This window comes from Plecotus auritus, assembly GCF_963455305.1.
Source record: "Plecotus auritus genome assembly, chromosome: 2".
NCBI lineage: Eukaryota > Metazoa > Chordata > Mammalia > Chiroptera > Vespertilionidae > Plecotus > Plecotus auritus.
In genome coordinates, this window is record NC_137771.1 from 47447328 (window position 1) to 47471183 (window position 23856).

The 23856-nt window shown below is 43.5% G+C and overlaps 1 protein-coding gene across 6 annotated transcripts in view; it reads left to right on the top strand.

The window, feature by feature from the left end:
- Positions 1 to 8094: 8094 nt before the first annotated feature.
- The window catches only part of RAVER2 (ribonucleoprotein, PTB binding 2), a 105614-nt gene continuing 89852 nt past the window's right edge, over positions 8095 to 23856 (top strand). For 4 of the 6 annotated variants that reach the window (XM_080656380.1, XM_080656379.1, XM_080656381.1 and 1 more), the window contains exon 1: positions 8122 to 8465. In XM_080656380.1, the coding sequence (XP_080512506.1) occupies positions 8232 to 8465 (234 nt within the window). In that variant the 5' untranslated portion in view covers positions 8122 to 8231. Of the gene's footprint in view, positions 8466 to 14355; positions 14415 to 23856 lie in introns of those variants that run through there. The other 2 variants (XM_080656384.1, XM_080656383.1) reach the window with 2 other exon arrangements.

Consider the following 23856-nt stretch of genomic DNA (forward strand, 5'->3'; position numbering starts at 1 on the left):
TTTCTGCTTCACAGAGAACACGGGAGGGCATAAAGTTTATCTCATCAATTCATTTTAAAAAACTCTCTGTCCCTACCACTTCCTTTAAGTTGCTCTCATTCAAAGCCTTGGGAGCTTCCTCGCTGCCAAATCCAAGCCCTCCTTTCCGCCCTCATTCTGTTTATTCTTCCTTTTTATCGTTGTTGTTTATATTATTTAATTTTAAGCCCTATAATCAACCTGTGATGTAACTAGTTACAAACAGGTAAGTACTAGTTGACCATTGATTATTCTCCTTCTTGAAACATTTTCCTTCCTTGGCATCTCGGAAGCCACTCTTTCCAGTTCATTTCCAATCTTATTTTTTTCTTTCTGATTTCAGTTTCTTTTATAGCAGTGTGTCATGGAATGCAAGGTCAGTAGCAGGAAGCCATGAGTGGTGAGTCGGTTCCAAAAAGGAAGTAAAAAAACAACCAAAGTCAATACCGTGAAGATACCAAAACCAAGAAGCGGACGTGCCAGAACTGATAGCAGAGCGGGAACCAAGGCCTCGGAGCTGGAGCCGCCACTAAGGTCATGGAAGATAAGAATATAGGGAACAATGCCTGATAGAATCCAACAACGTCTGCCAGACACCCTTTTCATTTGGACCTGGCTCTCTTTCTACGGGCTGGGCACATAAGTAGTAGAAGCAGAGTCTTAACAGGACTGCCAAGGACTGTACCTTCCACTTTTTTCCTTGTTGGCCTTTAAATATTCTTACAGTCCTATTTCTTGGACTTCTCGTTCAGTCTACACACTCAGTCCGAATGATCTCATCCAGTCTCATTTGTTAACTACCTGGTTCTCTAAAAAGTTTTAGACTGTCTACTGAGTGTTTTTGTCTAGATGTCCCACTTTGAAGCTCAGCTGCTGACATTGTTCCCTATTTAAGCTGCTGTGTTACCTCCCATCTCTCATCTTAGAAACCATGATACCATTCTTCTCTTCTTTCTCTGTGTTGCCAGCCACTAAGTCACCAAGACTTTGAAAAATAATTAATACATGTTTATCATTATTACTATTTGTATTATTATGACGGCCTTTTTATCCAGCCCTTGAGCTAAGCACTCTACAAAAGCCCTTTATACACATTACCTCATCTAATCCTCATAAGAGCCATTAATGACAGCCTATGGGTGCTGTTATTATCTCTGTTTTAGGGATGAAGCGTCTGAGGCTCAGCGTATTTGAATAATTCTCTCACTGGCTTTACCTAGCTTGCTTCAGTTACACAGAATTGAATCGAGGTATTTAAACTCCCGATCCTGCTCTCTCCATCGCTGTGTTCTGCTTCCACTTTGCTCTACTGTTTTCTCTCAGAAAAATCTCACAACGCCAGCCCCTCCTCCAGCTGCAGTTACACAAGTTCACATTCCTGGGCTCCCAAATCAGATGGATTTACTCTGGAATCCAGAGGCCCCTGCCTGCTATGTGGCTGGACAAGTTACCCTCTCTGCCTTGATTCCTCATTGGTAAACAGGTAAGTACTAGTTACATCACAGGTTGATTATAGGGCTTAAAATTAAATAATATAAACAACAGCAACAAAAAGGAAGAATAAAAGCTTAGATAACCTATGTAAAGCCCTGTACACTTAATACAATAGGGTGCTTAGGTAACCTGTGTAAAGCTTGATGCACTTCTTATTATTCTACTGCAGTAAAAGCCCTCAAATGTTTTTACTTTGTTTAAAAAAAAATGCCCAATTAAACTCCCTGACATCGGACCTGCTAAATTCATTTTCTCCCTTATTGTTAGAATTATTTTTTAAAATCTAAATTTGATTATGTCATTTCCCTGCCTAAGAGCCACTAATATTTCTTTTCTCAATGGAATTGCCTTTTATGCCACACTAACATATTGACTTAAAATAGAATCAACTTCTTACACAGAGTAACATCTGCTACCTTTCTCGTTTATTTCCTGCTACGCTCCTCAAAGTAGCACAGCTTTAATTAATACCATACTTATTATTTCTTGGGCCAGCCTCTTTGATGAGGCCTTCGGGTCTACCTGTTCCCTGTTTAAGTACATGCTCCTTATCATCTAGAAAACTCCTTGTCCTTCAAGACCAACCTCCTCATGATACCTTCCCAAAATCAAAATCAAATACCCCTCTGTGCTATTAAGAAAACTTTATTCATAGTATCTATCATGTCAAATTTGAAATTACTGAGTTGCAATTACTCTCTCCAGGGAAAGGATCATTTCTGAATAGAAATCAATAAAATTTGGTGTGTTATCCAGTACCTGGTACATTGTAGGTACTCAATACATATCATTGAATGAATAAATGATAACTAAAAGTATCCTTCTTACAATTTACAAGGTCTTTTCACATATTTAACTTATTTTCTTTTTCTTTTTTTTAAATATATTTTATTGATATTTTACAGAGAGGAAGGGAGAGGGATAGAGTTAGAAACATCGATGAGAGAGAAACATCGATCAGCTGCCTCCTGCACACCTCCTACTGGGGATGTGCCCGCAACCAAGGTACATGCCCTTGACCGGAATCGAACCTGGGACCCTTCAGTCCGCAGGCCGAGGCTCTATCCACTGAGCCAAACCGGTTTCGGCTTAACTTATTTTCATAATATGTAAGCTTAGGATTGGATACAAGAGGCTGTATAATTATTATTACTAGTGGCCCAGTGCATGAAATTCGTGCACATTAAAAGAGGATTAATTAGAGGAAATAATTTAATATTGCTATTTGCCCTTTCTCTATAATAGAAATGTCAGAGATAAAAGAAAATTAGTAAAATGTATGTGAAAACCTTCCTCATGTCAGAGTCAGGGGCTCACCACGGGACCCAGAGTCAAGTCCCTGCCCACCCAAATGTGCCTCAAAATCGCGTGAGACCCAGACCTGGCCGCCCCCCCCCCCACCACCACCACATTGGGCTAGATCCAGACCTGGCCAGTCCCACCCTTGTCAAGCCCCACCAGGCAGGGCGCGTAGCCTCAGGTCCCCTGGCCTGGCGCCAGGATGGGGGGCATGGCCTGAGGTCCCCTGGCCCAGACCAGGGTGGGGGGTGTGCCTTGAGGTCCCCCGTCAAGCCCTGCTGGGTGGGGGACATGGCCTGACATCCCCCATCAAGCCCTGCCAGGTGGCGGTGGGGAGGGGCGCAGCCTCAGGTCACCCGTCAAGCCCCGCTGGGCAGGGGACACAGCCTGAATTCCCCCAACCCAGCACTGGGGGTGCACCTTGAGGTCCCCTGTCAAGCCCTGCTGGGTGGGAGCACGGCCTGAGGTCCCTTGTCAAGCCCAGCCAGGCAGGGGGGTGCAGCCTCAGGTCCCCTGGCCTAGTGCTGGGGCAGGGGGCACAGCCTGAGGTCCCCTGTCAAGCCCCGCTGGGAGGGGGGTGCAGTCTGAGGTCCCCTGGCCTGGTGCCTGGGTGGGGGGCGTGGCCTGAGGTCTCCTGTCAAGCCCCACCTGGTGGGGGATGTGGCCTGAGGCCCCCTGGCCTGGCACTGGGGCAGGGGGAGCTGCCTGAGGTCCCCTAGCCCAGCACCAGGATGGGAAGCACACCTTGAGGTCCCCTGCCAAGCCCCATGGGGGCGGGGAAGGGCATGGCCTCAGGTCCCTGCTGATTGCTCGTTAAGGCTCTTTATGGGAACTTGGCCTCAGCTGTGGGTGCAGCCATCTTTGTGATGGAGTGATGGTCAATTAGCATATTCCCTCTTTATTTGATAGGATTACTATTATAAACTAAAACTTATTAAATTCTCCAACATTTTACCCACTTGCAGAGCTTTAAAATACACAAAATAACCATCAATATTTTAAAAAATAAAGGCAAGAGTGAGCACATGGCTCATGTTTTAAGAACAAGGTAATTATACAGATCATGATAATTACCAGTGGTTATCGGTAAATACATTGCAGCTTGATAATTGTATGCTAGGTTCAGATTAGAATACTTCTTTAATTTGCCACACAAGCTGCTATTTAGAGAGTCAGGCTAAAACCTGGAATCAAAGGATCTCTTAGGAATTATGGTAGTGTTTCCAAGTCCATTTTCCATCCATTTCTTTCATGTGGCAATAATAATCAATTCAGTTAAATAATTTAAAATCAATAGGTTCTGTTATCTTCCTGAACTCCTTGAAAACAGTTGAGCCAAAGTAATAAGGAAAGATAGTTGATTTGGAACCTAGAGCAGTGTTTATCAAAACATAATGACTTATGAGTGGCACATGAAATCAATTTAGTGTCACTCCAGCAATTAAAAAAAAAGGAATAGAATAGAATTAAAGACTACTAGAGTGTCCTGTATCAGGTAAGAGTATGTTGTTTTGTGAAATCTTTTGTTTCAACTTATGTGTGTGTGTGTGTTTACCGGGTTGTGATGTAAAATCTATTTCCCACTGTGGTGTATATTTCCCACTGGATTGGGTCAAAAGTTGGAAAGCTACCACCCTACAGGACACAGAGCAAGTGGGATCAAGTGTAAGGAGCCACTTAATAAAAATTGATTTAATAACTTGATAACATTGTAATCATGTCCTACTTGGAGCCCCAAACCCCAATTACATAATCATAATCCCCAAAGCATAATAAACACCTGATTCATTCACTAGACTTGGCTTTAAATAACATTTAATTATTTCCAAAAGTCAAACCTGTCTCTAAGAGATGAACATTCACTACCACAGAAACTTTGCAGAAGAATTGGCCGTAGTCTGAAGTCAATAACAAAAAAGTAGTTTGAAAATTATTCTTTGCAAAAGCAATCACACTATTTTCCAGGGATGCTCCTGGCATTTCTGTTCACATACTTATCACATTGGCTTATAATTATTATATAACTTTGTCTCAGTGAAACTGAGCCCCTATCACACTGAAACCTTATTTTATTATTTCTGTGTAATTGGTGCCTTTGCATATATTGTCTAGCACATAAGAGACATTTAATAAATGTTTGTCAAGAAGACAGTACTCATTTGGATAAATACATGTTCTGAAACTTAATGAGTGACTCCAGGTCAGAGCATATGCTAAGGCCATTCATGTTTCCTGTCCACTTTAAAGAACATACTTCTCAAAGTCTCTCAGCCTACAAAACAGAATTTTATTGAAATTTAAAATTCATAACTTTTTAAATCAAAGCATTGCAATTTAAAACAAAATGAGGTGTTATTTTGACACTAAATTATCGTGGATGCAAGCAGGAAAATGAACACTGTCAAACAATGTTTGTGATTGGGAAAACCGAAGAAGATAGTTTGGAAATACATATCAAAAATCTTTAAATATACTTATTCTTTTATGAAGAAATTTTGCTTCTAGTTCCTTATTCTATGGAAAAATTAAGACTGCAAAAATTGGACACAAGGATATTAATCTCAGTGCTGTTTACAATAGATAAAAATGTATAATACTGGAAGATTAATGATGGAAATTATGGTAATTCTAGCAATAGAAAGTACGCAGCCATGAAAAATAACAATGTTCAATTATATTGGCATAGAAAAGGGCTTAAAAATATACTTCAAAAAGCAGGTAATGATGCTGTAAACTGCAGAATACAATATACATTTTTTTGTGAGGTGAAATTCACATAACATAACCATTAAAGTGAGCAGTTCGGTGCCTATTTAGTACATTATTGGTCACCTTATTGGCCAACTGCCCCCTCTGCTAGTTCCTAAACATTTCATTAGGCAAAAGGACACCCGCTGTAAACGTTAAAGCAGCTGTTCCCCATCCCCTCCTTTCCCATCTGTGTTCTGTCTCTATGATTTACTTACTCAGGGTATTTTATATAAATGGAATTATACAGTGTGTGACCTTTTGTGTCTGGCTTCTTTCACTTTGCATAATGCTTCGAAGGTTCATCTGCCCAGTAGCAGTACTTTATTTTTTATGGCTGAATAGTATTCCATTGTATGTATATGCAACAGTTTATCTGTTCATTGGTCAATGGACATTTGGGTTGTTTCCACTCTTTGGCTATTGGGAATGGTATTGCTGTGTCCATAGGTGTACTACAGAATCATTTTGATAATACAAGTATCTACTGGCAGAGAATAAATTCAGTGATACCAGCAGTCATTTTTGGGGAGGCTACAGACAAGTCTTATTATATTATTAAGATATTTGGGCTTTAGAAGTAAACAGACCATACTCAATTTCTTCACATGTAAAATGAAAAAAAAAAAATAGAATCCTATCTAATAAAGAGGGAATATGCTAATTGACCATCACTCCATCACAAAGATGGCTGCACCCACAGCTGAGGCCAAGTTCCCATAAGAAGCCTTAATGAGCAATCAGCAGGGACCTGAGGCTACGTCCTCCCCTGCCCCCGTGGGGCTTGACGGGGGACCTCAGGCCCCATCCCCCACCCAGCAGGGCTTGACAGGGGACCTCAAGGTGTGCTTCCCATCCTGGTGCTGGGCTAGGGGACCTCAGGCTGCTCCCCCCACCCCAGCACCAGGCTGGGGGACCTCAGGCAACCAGGTGGGGCTTGACGGGGGACCTCAGGCCATGCCCCCCACCCATCGGGGCTTGACAGGGATCTCAGGCTGTGTCCCCCACCTGGCAGGGCTTTATGGAGGACCTCAAGGCATGCCCCCCATCTTGGCACCGGGCCAGGGGACCTGAGGTTACGCCCCCTGCCCAGCAAGGCTTGACAAGGGTGGGACTGTCCGGGTCTGGATCTAGCCCAATTGGCGGGGGGGGGGGGGGGGGGTGGGGGGGTGGGGGGTGGGGGGGGGCGGGGGTGCTGGCAGGGTCTGGGTCTCACAAGATTTTGAGGTGCATGTGGGTGGGCGGGTATTTGACTCTGGGTCCTGTGGTGAGCCCCTGACTCTTACAAGAGGAAGGTTTTCATATACATTTTACTAATTTTCTTTTATCTCTGACACTTCTATTATAGAAAAAGGGCAAATAGTAATATTCAAGTATTTCCTCTAATTAATCCCCTTTTAATGTGCACAAATTTCGTGCACCGGGTCACTAGTGTTAAATAAAACTGGATTATTATGAAGAGTAAATGTAATATATCTAAAGTACTTAGAAATATGTGGGGGCACAGTGTGAGTACTGAATATATAGTATTTTTCAAATACTTTATTTTTGCTACATTTATTTAAAAGTTTTCCTAACAGAATAATAAAGGTTTGTTAAGCGTGTTTTTTTTGCACATGTATTTGCATGCTACACACTTGAGGTGCATGTTCTTCTTTGCTGGTAGTCAGTTGGCCTGGTGCCAGTCGAAGGCTGTCCCAGTGTTTGACCTGATAACACCACTTTGACTAAGTATATAGCTCTACAATGCAACTCTCCCTCCAAGTTTCAATTAAAATGATACTCCACTCGCATATTCCCCAGCTCTCTGGCAAAGCTCTTTTGTCTTTGTTTCAGTCTTTGTTTTAGTCTTTGTTTCAGCATTGCTTCGTATGTTGCATATGCCACCATCCAGGTTGTACATCTCAGGAACTGTACAACAGGGCGGGGGGATGGGTGCCGGGCACTGGCTTTCTCGTACACAGCTAGGAAAATTCTTTGCGATGAGGTGTTTCCACAATATAAAACTTCCTCCGGAATCTCTCCTTGTGCTCCCTAGGAAATCTCAAATTTTATTTTTCAATGTGAACTAAACGAAGACTTTTTCTCCAACTCTGCAAAGCAGAAGGGTTACGGTCCGGAGGCCGCAGGGCGCCTCCCCGGGTTTGGGGGAAAATTCGCTCTGCAGCCCCGGGGCAGCCCCGGCGCGGGAGCTCCGAGGGGAGCCCGGGGCCAGCGCGGTCCCGTGGGGAGGCCGCGCGGGGGCCAGCGCCTGGAATCCCAGTTCCCCCGGGAGCTGCCGGCGCGGGGGCGCAGCCCCGGAGTCCCAACCTGGCAGTTCACGGAGGCCCTTCAGGGAAGGGGGGCTCGCAGCCCGCCTGAGCCCGCACAGGTGTCCCAGTGGCGGCGCCCGGGTCCGTGGGTGGGCGGGCGAGAGGGGCGGGCGCACCCGTGCGCGGGGCCCGGGCCCGAGGGGGAGGTTCCGCGAGGTGGTTCTCGGCTCCTCCTCGGCGCTCAGGTTTCCCTCCCCGCCCGCCGGCTGCTGGCCGCGGCTCCGCCTCCCCGCCCCCTCCCCGCCGGGGCCCACTCTGCGGCCTCTGCCCGCCTCGCCCCCGCGCGGGCCTCCTCCCGCTTTCTCTGTCCGCTTCGCCTCCAGCCTCCCGAGGAGCCCGCTGCCGCGGGGCGCCGGGAAGATGGCGACGGCGGGAGGCGGCGCTGGCGAGGGGGGCGCGGGCCTGGGTGGCGCGGCTGAGTCGGGGCCGTGCGGGCCGGGTCGCTCCGCCGAGACGTGCGAGGACGCCCGCGGCCCCGCGCCCCCCGCGCTGCACCCGGAGGAGGTCGCCGCGCGGCTGCAGCGGATGCGCCGGGAGCTGAGTAACCGCAGGAAAATCCTGGTTAAAAACCTGCCCCAGGACAGCAACTGCCAGGTACGGGGATGGGACAGGGAGGCTACGCGTCCCGGGGGGCCGCGGGAGAGGGCTCCAGAGAGAAGCTGCCCTCCCCCCCTCCCCCCGGGGGGTCCAGGTTGGTGCCTGGCGCCTTGGAGAGGTCAGGGGAGGAGGGGGTCGGTGTAGAGTTATGAGAACGGTCCGTCGAGTTTGCACCCCACCCCCGGGTTTCTGAGCCTGAGGCCACCCTGCGAGGGTGGCAGATTTGGAAACTGAGGCTCCGAGAGGCGATGCGGCTTTTCCAAGGTCACGGGAATCGGGGGCATCTGCCTGCAAGTCAGGTTGGCTTTCTCCTTCCCCTTTGGCCCCTTGGGTGTGTCTGGGGGGAAGGGAGAGGGGAACTAGTAGTTGAAGGAGAGTGGAGGTAAGCTATGGAGCTCAGTTTGGGGGTGCCAAGTCTTGGGGAGCACCTTGAGAGGGGCGGAGATCCCGCCTGGGGTCCTTGGAACTTGGGTGTGCCATGGGGGGAGGGCGCGTGAGAGAGCTGGGAGTGAGCTTTCTTGTTGCAGAAGCACTTGACCAAGTTTGTATTAGACCAACTCTGTCCCTTCAGTTGAAGGCCAAGGAATGGAGAGGGATATCATCATATTGGGGAGCCTTGCGAATCCGTCTTCTGCATGCCAAGTACTGGAGGATTTTTCTCTCCGGGACTCGGAGGAAGCTTAAAGATAGGCTACTTTCTGTCTTTGATCCAGATTAACTGTTGCTTTAAGATTTGAAGCTCTGCGTTTATTTAACTACCCCCATTCTTGTTTGCCAAGATTATACTCATTGTAGGAAAGCAAGAAAATACAGGGAAGCAAAAAGTGGGGAAGTTGAAACCACTCATATTTCTGACATTTACAGATAGCCGCTGTTAGCTCTCTTTTCCTGTGCTTAAGTATTCCTATGTATTTTGTTTTACCAGAGAGGGAGAGAGAGATCATATCTTTGATTCTTTAGGGTTTCTTAGTTGTCTATTTCACATATAACTTGAATTTATATATTTTGTGTGGGTGGGGAGGGTGGGCTGTCCTGGTAGTTGCAGATTTTGTGTAGTTCCACCTGTACCTGGACGCATGGAATTGCAAATGGGCTGGCTGTTGATAATTGCAGGGCAGTTCTTCCACGATCCATGAAATAATAAGATTAGTGCCTCATCACTATGTGATTAGACCTTACATAGCCACTCACAATAAATGTGAGCATATAACCTTGTAACCCACATGCATGAAGGGTCATTTTGTTTCAAAAAGCAAGGTAAAAAAAAAAAGTTTGTCAGCCTTGTCTCTCATCCCTTCAAATATTCTGTCATTGTCCACTTCCTATTAGACAGGTAATGTTTTGTGATGCGACCTTTAAGGACACCTGTAATGGACTGACTTCATAGAGGCAACTTTCCCCTCCCCATGCAAATAGAGGAGAGAGTTCAGAAAGAGGGAGGCATGGAAGAGGCAGATGGCATTTTTAAAAAAGCAAATCGAAGAAATAGCAGCTGTGTGTGTAGATAAACTAGGAGAAGAGAGATGGAGAAGTATCTTGATTTCCTTTGTAGAATGTCATGTCTTTTTATCACACGTCCTTGCATTCTGAAAATATTTAGACCCCAAATTTTAGACAGTTCTATCTAATCTTGCTTTGTTGTTGGTATCTTTTTCATTTCTCTTCGAAAGAGACATGAAAAAATAGATCAAAGGGTCTAATAAAAGGAACAATTTTAATTACCTGGTGTCTGTGATGGAGAGATGTTTTATAAGAATTACACTGATTAGTATTTTTGAGATATCCCTTCTCTATTATGAATGTATGTTTAGCCTAACTCTTAGGATTTTCTCTAAGGTAGCAAGCATAAACTATGGAATGAAATTGGTATAAGATCTGTATATCTAGAATTCATCTAGACTCGATGAATCTTTCACTGCCAACTAAAGTATCTTAAATTTTTTTAATATATATTTTTTATTGATTCCAGAGAGAGGAAGGGAGAAGGAAAGAGAAACAGAAGCATCAGTGATGAGAGAGAATAATTGATTGGCTGCCTCCTGCACACCTCACACTGGGGATGGAGCCCGCAAACGGGGATGGAGCCCGCAAACCGGCATGTGCCCTTAACCAGAATCAAACCCGGGACCTTTCAGTCCGCAGGCTGATGTTCTATCCACTGAGTCAAACCAGCTATGGCAGTATCTTAAATTTTTACGTTAAGTTAAATTCTTATGCCATGTTTTTGTTGTTGTTTTTGTTTTTTTGGGCTGTTTTATTTTTTTTGAAAGCTGAAGTTTCATCTAAAAGCAAAAAAAATAAAAATAAAAATGTTAAGACTTAGAGGCTTGTCTGGACTTGTCCTAGCATTTTTTTTTCTGTAATTATTTTAATATTTCTGATATGTAGTTTTAAAAGCTAAACAGAGCAATGTTTGATTACAAACAGTATTTTTGAGAAATGTTTATTTTTTCATCATCTTTTGTACTTGTACCTTTCCAATTTTTCTGATCAAAATCATATATTACAGCTGTCAGTGATCTGTATTAAATAAGTAGATAGACCAAAATATTCTAGTTTCTAAAAGGAATGAAAATAGTCTTTTCTTTAGATTCTTTAGATTGAGAATTGCTATTTTTTTGTTGGACCAATAAAATTAATATTTATTTCATCTTTTTCTGAATATATTCTGCAAGAATTTTGGTATTTTATCTTTTACCTTAATTCTAATGTCTCTTTTTTTTTAGTGGCTGCATTTTACTGTCAATTTACTAATGAAAATTTAAGTATAATTTTATTTGGTGCCTTTTAGCCAGTATCACCTGGATAAACTATATATTTACTTCTTATGAACTAATAATGTTTTTTTAAAAAGCTATTACTTAAAAAACACACACACATATTTTATTGATTTTTTCACAGAGAGGAAGGGAGAGGGATAGAGAGTTAGAAACATCGATCAGCTGCCTCCTGCATACTTCCCACTGGGGATGTGCCTGCAACCAAGGTACATGCCCATGCCCTTGACCAGAATCGAACCTGGGACCCTTCAGTCTGCAGGCCGACGCTCTATCCACTGAGCCAAACCAGTTAGGGCAAGCTATTACTTTTTGTTTAGTTATTAAGTAATCAAATATTTTAAATAATCAATTTCATGTTCTTCTCTAGAAGAATCTATGTTTATTCACTCATTTATTCTAGAATATCACAAAGGATCAAAGCCATTTCTAGTTCTCTTACTGTGTAGTAAAGCTGCAGAAAAGCTACAGTGGTAACTGATTAGTATAGGATAATTTAACTTTTTTAAAATATGGGTATTGCCTTTATTAAATGTAGTTTTTATAAACCTTACTCAAATTTTGTTTAATTTTTGGTATGACAGATTTACAGTAGCATCTCACAACTTTACACTTCCTGTGATTAAAAGGCACACTGAAAGTAGTATTTTTAAGTGGGAGCCTTTAAAGATACATATATCAGAAACTTACAGAAATACTAGCTCTAAAAAAAGAAAATGAACACCTTTATCTAGTAAGTTCTTAAAAGCTGTCTCATTGATTAGGGGCAGTCAGTTAGGAATCTGGTCAGCTTCCTCTGCTTGAATCCTCCTAGCCCTCTGTGTTCTTAACTTTGGTTCATGTCCTTTTCATCTCTTAAACAGACTGTTACAGATGTTCTGTTTGTCAGCTACCCTCATTAATGGTCTGTCTCTTTGGTTTTAGCCCATCCTGCTTACAGCTGCCAGAGAGCTTCTCCAAGCACACATCTGATGTCACACTCCTGCTTTAAAACACAAACAAAAAATCCTTTGACTTCACATTCTTGGCACCGCTTCTCAAACTTCTTCTCAAATTGTTCCATCAATTTGTCTCTTTTGCTTAAGTTGTAAGGAATAGTGAATCTGGATCTTAAAGCTTTCTGCAAGAATGAAATTGCTTTAAGATTCATATTTTGTCTGAAAAAACAACACATAATTTTATGCTCTAGTACAGTGGTCGGCAAACTGCGGCTCGCGAGCCACATGCTGCTCTTTGGCCCCTTGAGTGTGACTCTTCCACAAAATACCACGTGTGGGCGCGCACGTACAGTGGGATTGAAACTTCGTGGCCCATGCGCAGAAGTCGGTTTTCGGCTCTCAAAAGAAATTTCAGTCGTTGTACTGTTGATATTTGGCTCTGTTGACTAATGAGTTTGCCGACCACTGCTCTAGTAAAATGGGACTTAATATAAAAACAGTGACTTAAACTTGTTTAACTCCCCTCCAATTTTTTTCCCCCCATAAACTTGAGACTTATGGAAGATGCACCATATTTATCCTATGGTTGTTTATATCCCTGTATTACCATGAAGTACTCAGGACTCAGTTTGAAAGGCATGACATGATAGGATAGAAATCTAAGATTGTAGGCATTTTGTGATTTGGCTCTTGCCCATATTATAGTCTCGTTTCTTATTAGTCATGCATTGGATTCTACTGTAGTTTTATCAAGATGCCTAGACCCCCAAGTCCTTCATACCACTGTGATTTGGATATTGTTGGTATTGTCTTTGAATGCTAGTGTTTTGGAGTGTAATTATAGTGATTAGTTTATTGTGAATAATGTTTATCATTATTCTAATGATAATGAATAACAATGTTGTGATTACTGATTCTTACTCAGAACAGCCATTGTGTACGTGCGTGAGTCGTCTTTTGCAACTCTGAATTTAGAATTTGGGTTACCTTAATATGTGGGTTTTATTGCATTTCTCTAAATTGTTTATTTTTTATGGTTAGCCTTCAAAAATAGCATTGTTACTGGGGTTTCAAAATGGAGAAAACAGTGGTATTATGTCCTGTATCACTTGAGTTCACTCACTTTTCTTACATGCTGCGTGTGTGTACATGTGTTTTGCTTTTATTGTGTTTATTTTAAAATCTAAAAGGGATTTTATTGTGCAATTAGAAAAAAATGTGAAGTGCTTAGGGCTAACAGCCAAGATCAGTAATAGAAGCAGCATTCTGTTGTCTCACTGTGTGTATTATTAACTTTCATTTCAAAGCACTCTATTATGGTAATTAATTGAGAAGCTTGATGATCAGTTTCAACACAATTTGAAAGCGTAGTCTTTATCAACCAAGCACCTTTTAGAAAAACAAACCACCAAATGTAGGAAACTGGTTGATTGTCTTTTTAAAAGCTGCTTATTCCCATTTTTCTTTTCTATGGGTAAAAAAAAAACACAATAGAATTTTCTCACATGCTTTATGTTCTTTAAGGGGCGGGGGGAGGATGGGGAAGGGATTTAAAAATATGCCTTGCCCAGCCAGTGTTGCTCAGTGGTTGAGCGTCAACCCATGAACCAAGAGGCCCCTGGTTCGATCCCCAGTCAGAGCACATGCCCGAGTTGCAGGCCAGTCAATGTCTCTCTCATTAATGTTTCTATCTTTCTCTCCCTCTCCCTTCCTCTCACTCTCTAAAGTCAATTAAAATTTTTTTAAAAAAATATATACTTGTTTTGTCTAACATTGTGTTCAGTAATTATTGCCTCTCTTTAAAGGAGGGTTATTACTCACCACTTCTGACAATACTTGGATGTTTTCACACTTTGAAATTATTCTCTCATTGAGAATGCTATTTTGCTTACTTCCAAAAGTTACTTTTCTTAGTGTAGTTTATACTACTGAAAAGTTATGTATTATATTTTCTTTTCGAATGTAGTTAATCAGAGTTGAATATGGGCTCTACTTCTTTTCTGTGTATTTTGTGATCCTCTTTCCGATGTGACAGGGACACTGAAAGCTGCTAGCAGACTGTACTTGTAGCTTTCTGGGACACGGCGGGCTCTGTAAGCTTTCAGTCTTGGCAGAAATGCCTCAGGGTTCAGCCCGGCTTGTTCTGGGCTCTGAAGACATTCCAGAAGAGGAGCACTTTGAGGTTAGCATCTCCACGCTAGGTGTTAACGAGCGGTCCGAAGAAGTCTCAGGTGATTTATAGACCATTTCCTAATGCTTCCTAATTGTTTTTAGACTTGCTACACGTTTTCCCATATAAAGAACAGGTAGGTGGCGTTTAGTTTTGCCTGCTAGCATTTTAACATCTACTTAAGTTATGATGCTTCTGAAGTGTAAGATTACTCTACATAGTGCAGTGACATCTAATCGGCTTTACACCCGAGTGGAGACTCGCCCAGCTTCAAATCACTGATGGGCGCACCTGCGTCTTATGTCAGAGGCTCAAGAAGGAGCTGTATTTAAGGGAATTGCTTTTTTTAATAAGCAAGATTCAGAAGATCAGGAGAGCATTCAGTGAGATCAACTTGGATGGAAGGCTGCTCTGCAAAAGGGGTCCCTCTCACTAACCCCCTGCGTCTTGTCTCTCCATTCTGATCTTGCTCACCTTGTAGCTGGTGGCCCTTGTGGGCTTCCAGGCTTATTTCTTTTCTGTGGGCAAAAGCTTTCTTGCTTAGCAGTACTTAGCCCAGCTGAAGCAGGCAAATGAAGAAATGTAAATAAAGAAAACAGAAGTATCTAAGTTTAAGGATTGTAAAATTGCTTACCAGGGACCCTGGCTCTGTTTGTATTTCAATTGCCTTAAAGAGGCAGTTGCCTTACTCTGAGGGGCCTGGGTCCCTGAGAAAGGTACTAAATGAGAAGTGGGAAGATGAGACCATCTTGAACACTTGTCTGGACTATATATTTTGCCTCATGATTATCTGAAGTGAATCCTCCTTGGTTACTGTGCTGAATGTCTTCCATTTGTTCCTCCAGATCTGTCTTTACCCTTCTCACCTCTTCTGTGTCCTGGGAGGCTAACTTGTACTGGGGATTGCACTAAAAAGGCTTTTCTCATCCTGTGGTTTCTGGTTTGCATTTGGCCAGAGCCCCTGGTGGGAGATGGGAGGGCGGAGGAGAGAGAGAGGAGAGTATTTATTCACCCAGCTCTCTCCCCGCAGGTGACTGTGACTTGGCTGTTTCTACTTTCAGAGGGCACTCATGGTTTCTTTCCAGTGGTGCTTTCTGTGCAGCCAAGCCCCCTGGCTTGTTGTAATCATTCCCCTTGCCTCCTTAGGCCTAGGGCTTTGTAGGGGACTGTTGCTAGTAATAGGATTTCTTTAAGCCTTTGTAAATAGTCTCTTTAAAAAATTCTCTTCAATTAGTTTTTGAGTGTGCCATCTGTATCTTGCTGAGACTGATAACTGTTGCCTATCCGATCTCCATTCTTCTCTTGTTTTTCTTAACAGCACCCAGATTTTCCTTTGAGGACACACCCCTCTGTCCTTAGCAACTAAATGATTTGTGTGGGTTTGATTTCTCTCCCCATCTGTAGGGGTTGACTTAAAGGAACAAACAAGATTTTTTTCCTTCTGCCATTGGAACTGGTAAAAAGACGGGCAATAGCTGAGAACTGAGTCAGTGAATACATGGTAGTCCTTTGGCCATACTGATTGTTTCAGCCTGGTATCACAGAGAAGCCAGCACTTCGGTTTGGCTGTTAGGGGAAGTGATTCTCTTTCTTCCCACTGGAAATTAGTGCAGACAAGTAATGCCCTGGTTGCAGCTGACAGTCTGAGGACAGAGTAGACCTCCAACGGAGGACTGACCTGGGGGTTGGGGGAGGAAAAGTAGGGAAGCGGAGGTGGAGCCTTGATCAAACTATATCTGAAGGTTGCCCTACCTCCAGATTTCTTAATTAGGCAAGCCACTAAATTCCCTTTATTGGTTCGTTTATTTCAAGTTGGGTCTTGTTTCTACCAACCAATAGTATCCCAAATAATATATAATTTTAATTTAAAAATAAATACCAGTGTTGGAAGTGATTAGAAGACATTTCATCTAATCCTTTTGCTTAATATATGAATCCAATTTACAGAGTCCTTAACACGTGAATTCTAGCACATGTGAATTTTTAACGCCTTTAGTTTCAAATCAATTTGTTTTGTAAGGTATCCTACTCCATCTTCAGACAGCTATCTTTTTTTTTTTTTTTAAATATATTTTATTGATATTTTACAGAGAGAAAGGGAGAGGGATAGAGAGCTAGAAACATCGATGAGAGAGAAACATCGATCAGCTGCCTCCTGCACACCTCCCACTGGAGATGTGCCCGCAACCAAGGTACATGCCCTTGACCGGAATCGAACCCGGGACCCTTCAGTCCGCAGGCCGACGCTCTTTCCACTGAGCCAAACCGGTTTCGGCTTCAGACAGCTATCTTATAAATTTCTTATTTATATTGAATATGTAAAACTTATTTCCCTGAAATTTTGATTTCTTGATTCAATTTCTCCCCTCCAGTAATATAGAGGGTGTATGGTAGTTTCTTTTTTTTACTTATAACTTCAGTTCCTTCAAACCAATCGTTTTTAGGACTTGAGTCTAAGTTTCTCACCAACCTGTTAACTGGGGTGGGCAAAAGTAGGTTTATAGTTGTGAGTACATGAAATGCAGAGTTCGTTTTTTTTTGTTTTTTTTTTTAAATATTTTATTGATTTTTTACAGAGAGGAAGGAAGAGTGATAGATAGTCAGAAACATCGATGAGAGAGAAACATCGATCAGCTGCCTCTTGCACACCTCCTACTGGGGATGTGCCCGCAACCAAGTTACATGCCCTTGACCGGAATCGAACCTGGGACCTTTCAGTCCGCAGGCTGACGCTCTTCCACTGAGCCAAACCGGTTTTGGCCAGAGTTCGTTTTTTATTAATTACTATATTTTTTTCCATACGAACAGCTGTAAATCTACTTTTTCCCCACCCTGAATTTTTCTCTGAACACACATCACAATCACTTTGTTAGTGTATCCCTTAAAATGTGGCACCCAAATTGATCACGGTTGTCTAGTTGAGATCTCCCAGTAACCCCTCAGTGGAACAAATTTCTTTTCCTCTGGCTAGCTACAATAAAAATAACAACCTTTGTTTACTGGGTGCCTACTGGTGCCAGGCACTGTATGTTGTATTTTGTTTATATTACATTTAATCTTCATTTCAAGGCTGTCTTATTGATAGAGACACAGAAATGCAAAATTAATGTCAGGCTATTTGTCCAAGGTCATTTAGCTGATTAGTGGTAGAGCAGAGAAGAAATAATGTCTGTTTGATTTCAGAGCTCATATACTCACCCTACAATGCCATTCCCCTCCGCACACACTGTAATACCACTCGTATGAAACCTGGAACCTGACACATTGTTCCAAGGGAAACTTAAAACCGAAGAAGATGCTCACCTTTTTGTTCTGAAATGCTGTACTTCCGTTAATCTTGTCTGACACATGGCAAGCTCTCAGGATTGGTTGGTAAAATGAACAAATTTTGCATTGGAAGACTGTTCTTTTTTGGCAGTGAGTTACTCCATTCACTTACAATTATTCAGTCAAATGTTTATGGCTTGTAAATTGAAAGCTATAAACCCTCTCTCCAAAAAAAAAAAAAAATGCTAATGTTCATAGGCATACAACATTTCCCATGTCATTCCGAGGGATTATGGGCCTCTTATAACTCCCCCCGGGTCTCACTGGGATTGTAGATCAGGTGGGGAAGTGCATTCCCGGCCACTGTGGGCTTTGTCCCTGTGTACTGACCACGTGAGCAGATGCAGAGCTGCTGCTTGGGAGGAAAACTGCTGTGGGCAGTTTTAGGCATCGGTGGGCTGATCCTCCACCTAGGTGAGAACATAAATCAGGCTCCTTAATTTTCTTTCTTAAAAGGTCACCTTCGACGTAAAAGTTCTTTGTTCTCTGGTCACCAGTACACGCAGCTGACATTAGGTACTGTGCCTGGAACAAGACAGATGCCCGAGAAAGTTTTTCGGAAGAGCTTTACAAGGAACCATGTTTACTATTTCCTCCTTAACATTTGTTAGAAGTCAAAGATTGATACAAAGAATGTTTCTTGTTACAACATGTCAAGACTATTATTCATTGTGTTGCTCAGCGTTCTTCACAATAAGTACCTGTTGCTAAGAAAAAAGAGTTTCTCTCTCTTGCTAGATTTGTGAGTCCCTAACTCATTGAGTCCCTTAACTTGTTTTCTAGGCATTTGGTGCTTAATTTTGTGCTTATTTACTATCATTATCTTTAGATTTGTGAATTTATTTCCCCCTTCCCTGTGCTTGGACATTTTCTTTGTGTTTGAAGCTTTCTGTTAAATGTTTGTTACCACCTGAATGCCAAAATAGCATTTAGAATTCATTGAATTTGTTTAAACCTGTATTTGCCAGCATAGTTGTTGGCTCTCTTCCTGACACCCCCTCCCACCCAGCTCCACTCCACCTGGCCCCAGCTACTCAGTTTTTCTATCTGTCCTCACCCACTGCCGTGATTATCTGCTCTTAGTTCCCAGCTTGCCTTTACTTCCTGGACTTTGGATCTTTCATCACCTGCAAATTTCACTGTTTCTGATTCCACATTAGCCTCCAATTCTCTAACTCTGTCCCTTGTGAGTATTTTGCCAACTGATCTAGAGTTGAAGTAATGGCAGTAAACAAGAAGAACATGTGAATCTGGGAAGTTTTACATTTTGAAATAATCTAATAAGCTTACAGAAAAGTTCTTAAGTACAGCCATGCACCACTTAACGATGAGGATCCATTCTGAGAAATGGGTCATTAGGCGATTTGGTCATTGTGGAACATCGTGGAATGCACTTTCACAAACCTAGATGGTATGCCCAGTGGTCGGCAAACTGTGGCTCACGAGCCACATGCGGCTCGCGAGCCGTGGTTTGCTGCTCTGTTGACTAATGAGTTTGCTGACCACTGGTATAGCCAACTACACATGTAGACTAGATGGTATATCCTACTACTCCGAGGCTACAAACCTGTATAGTGTGTTCCTGTACAAAACAACACAAGATTACATTAAGCACAATAGAAATGATGCAATCAAGAGCATGATAAACAAGGTGTATGAGGCTCCTGCAGGTGTAACATGGCATACGCTTTTACCGAAAACTTTTCTATAGGTAGAAAGAGTAGTCTCTAAAATAATGACAAAAAGCATAGTGTGCAATCTATATCTATATATATAAAAGCCTAAGCGACCATTACAACCAAACAACTGGAATGACCGCTCCACCCGTTGCTATGGTGTGCACTGACCACCAGAGGGCAGACGCTCAATGCTGGAGCTGCCCCCTGATGGTCATTGCACTCCCACAGCCAACCTTTCACTGCCCCTCCCCCTGGCCGGCCCCTACCCCCAATCAGCCCCAATTGTGGGGGTGGCAGTTGCCAATGTCCCACAGCCCCCCCCCCCCCCCGGCAGGCCTACCTCCTGCGACCCCTCCCCCTGATGGCCCCGATGGGGGGGGGGGGGCAGCCAGCCAACCTCCTGCAGCTCCTCCGCCCTGCCAGGCAGCCCCTTTTCCCCCCCCAATAGGCCCCGATCACCGGCCAGGCTGAGGGACCCACCTGTGCACGAATTCGTGCACTGGGCCTCTAGTAAATACATAAACCAGTAACAGTCATTTATTATCACCAAGTACTACGTACTGTACACAGTTATATGTGCAGTACTTTTACATGACTGGTGTTGCAGTGCGTTTCTTTGCACCAGCATCACCACCAACACAGGAGTAATGAATAGCACTGTGATGTTAGGATAGGTACAGCATCATTAGGTGATAGGAATGTTTTAGCTCTATTATAATCTTACTAGAGGCCTGGTGCACAAAATTCATGCACGGATAGGGTCCCTAGGCCTGGCCGGCAATCGGGGCCAATAGGGGCCTTCCGGCCACCGGCTGGGGCCTTCCTTTGTTCCATGCTGCCCCCTGGTGGTCAGCGCATGTCATAGCTAGCAATAGAACTCCTGGTCGAACTCCTGTGGGGACACTGCATATTAGCCTTTTATATATATATATACTAGAGGCCCGGTGCATGAAAATTCATGCACTGGAAGCAGGGGGTCCCTCAGCCCGGCCTCTCACAGTCCGGGAGCTCTCAGGGGTGGGAGGCGACCCAGTGATCAGGGGAAGGTGATGCCCCCATCACACCTCTGCTGCTGCCACTGCTGGCAGCTCAAGTCTCGGTTGGCCCTGGTTACCTGAGCCTTGGGCTTGCCTGCACCTTGGGTGTCAGCTGGGCAGCTACCATCCGAGGCTTGCCTGCGCCTCGGGCTGGCCCTGGGCAGCTGGGGGCTGAGGGGAATGGGGGACTCTGGAGGCAGGCTCGCAGAGTGGCCAGGCCTGCCTGCCACCCTGGCGGGGCTGAGGGAACTGGGTGCCGCCATCTTGTGGTTGTGGGTGCCGCCATCTTTGAGGGCATGGCAGTCAATTAGCATATTCCCTCCTTATTGGCTGTGAGTGCTCCCATCTTTGTGAGGGTGTGATGGTCAGTTAGCATATTCCCTCCTTATTATATAGGCCTAGAGGCCTGGTGCATGAAATTCGTGCATGGGAGGTGGGGTCCCTCAGCCCGGCCTGCACCCTTTCCAATCCAGGACCACTCTGGGGATGTCCGACTGCCGGTTTAGGCCTGATCCCGCCACTGCTCTCTCCTGTTGGCCTGATTGCCCTAACTGCTCTCTCCTGTCGGCCTTATTGTCCTAACTGCTCTCCCCTGCCAGCCTGATCACCCCTGACCGCCTCTGCCTCAGCCCCACCACTGTCTGGACGTCTGGAGGGTTGTTCGGAAGAAGTCTGGTCTAATTAGCATATTACCCTTTTATTAGTATAGATAGATGGGACCGCCATTGCGTATGCAGTCCATCATTGACTGAAATGTCATTATGTGGTGCAGAACTGTACAGTACCAAGACATTTTTTTCTGGACTGTTTGAGAGTGGGCACCCACTTCATGGTCAACCACCCTAAGTATTTATTGTATATTTCCTGCAAATTTGGACATTCTCCAATATAACCTACATTACTACCATCAAAGTCAAAATACTTCAGTCAAATCCTCAGATTGGCCCTAGCTGGCTTGGCTCAGTGGATAGAGCGTCAGACTGAAGGGTCCTAGGTTCGATTCCGGCCAAGGGCACGTGCCTGGGTTGTGGGCTCGATCCCCGGTGGGGGGTGTGCAGGAGGCAGCTGATCGATGATTCTCTGTCATCATTGATGTTTCTATCTCTCTCTCCTCCCTTCCTCTCTAAAATCAATAAAGCAATATATATATATATATATATATATATATATATATATATATATATATATTTTTTTTTTTTTTTTAAAAAAACCTCAGATTGTGTTTAAGTTTTGCCAGTTGTCACGTTAATATCTTTCATAGTGAACGTTCCAGAACCAGTTCAGAATCATGTATTGCACTTTGTTGTCATCTTCAGTGTGGAATAACTCCTTAGTCTTTCCTTGACTTTTATGACCTTGACCCTTTTGAAGATTACAGGCAACTTACTTCGTAGAATGTCCTTTAGTTTGGGTTTGTCTGATGTTTCTTCATGATTAGATTTGAGGTAGGTTCTTGTCTGGATTATCACAGGGATGCATGATTTAGATTTGTCTCATTGTTGATAAAGTTAACTTTGATAATTTTGATGGACTTTTATTAAAGTAGTTCCTGCCAGGCAATGTAAATATCTTTTTTTAAAATTTTTTTTATTTTTTATTATTTTTTTATTTTATTATTTTTATACAGATGTGTCCTTCTTCCCCCATTACCCCCCACCCCCCACTCATGCCGCACCCACCTATTGTCTGTGTCCATTGATTAGGCTCATATGAATGCACACAAGTCCCTTGGTTGATCTCCCCCCCTTACTCCCACCAACCCCCTCCTTCCCTGAGGTTTGAGGTTCTGATCAACGTTTCTCAGTCTCTGGTTCTATTCTTGTTCATCAATCTATGCCGTTCATTATATTGCACAAATGAGTGAGATCATGTGATATTTATCTTTCTCTGCCTGGCTTATTTCACTTAACATAATACTCTCCATCTCCATGTAAATATCTTATTCCCTTTCAAGTGTTCAATGTATTCACTTACTAATTTATATCAAAACAAGGCTCATGGTTTCCCATGTTGTTCTATGGATTATACTCCATTACTATTGTGCCGCGCCAGCACAGCCAAGGGTTCGGCGAGCCTGGGGGAGGGCCAGCGAAGGATGAAGAAAAGACAGACAAAGAGAATAAGCTGGGTCTAGGTGGATCTGTGCGTGACTGAGACCACAGAACAGATCCAGACTGCAAGCTGATGCTTTATTTTATAGTCAGAGGTAAACAAGGTAATTTACAATGTTCTTGTAAGTTTCACTTGTTGTGGCAGCACTTGCTGCACCTCCCACAGCCCATTAGCTACCCAGGAAAGATCTAGGGAGCAGTCACAAGATCAAGCTTAACTATGCTAGGAGGGCTGTGCCCTCTAAGCTGGGACTTGTTTGCGGCTTTGCCATCAGGTCAGTCCGAGGCTTAACCCTATAACCGCTCCCTACAACTAAGTACTTTGATGCCTGAATTGCTTTCCGTTTGGTCAGTGGGAGCTTCTTCAGGGCTCCTGGATCCTCTGCTTAGACTTGTTTTTGACACAAGATGTAGCTCAGCTCTGGCCAGTGTGCTCGTTGGATGTCATCCTGTGCACTGACAGGTTGCTGGTTCAGTTCCTGGTCAGGGCACATCCCCGGGAGGGGCGTGCAGGCGGCAACCGATCTATGTTTCACTCTCACATGGATGCTTCTCTCTTTCTCTCCCCTCTGCCTTTCCCTCTCCCTCCTTCTCTCTCTAAAAAAAACTTTTTTAAACCTTAAAAATAAAAGTCACTTATTTGGTACTTCATGCTTCAGCCTTGGAATCAGCCATTTCATGAAGGGTCCTGTTATGAACTAAATGTTTGTGTTTCCCCAAATTCATAGTTAAAGCCCTAACCCCCCAGTGTGGCTATATTTGGAGATGGGGACTCTATGCAAGTAATTAAACGAGGTTATAAGAGTGGAGCCCTGACCAGATAGAATTAGTCTCCTCCCGAGAAAAGACACCAGAGAACTCGCTCTCTGCCGTGTGCCTTATCTCCCGCCTACTTCCACGTGCAAAAGCACTGAGCACAGGCAGAGTCGGAAGGTGGCTGTCTACAAGCCAGGAAGGGAGAGCTCACCAGAAACCAAATCAACTAGAACTGTGATCTTGGAATTCTAGCTTACAGAACTGTGAGAAAATAAGTTTGTTATTTACGCCACCCAATCCATGGTATTTTGTTATGGCTGCTTGAGCTGACTAATATAGTGCCTACTTTCTTTCAGAGGAAAACACTATTAAGAAGCCAGAATCTACATACTTGTTGCCATTGAGATGTCACTGCTTTTAGGTCCTCTTAGTAGACAGTACTAGAAAATACATAAATATATATACACATCTATCTATCTATCTATCTATCTATCTATCTATCTATCATCTATCTGTCATCTATCTATCTAAATAACGAGTTCACATTGATACAGCAAGTTGCAATCTAACACTATAGAGTGCATTCTAGTTTT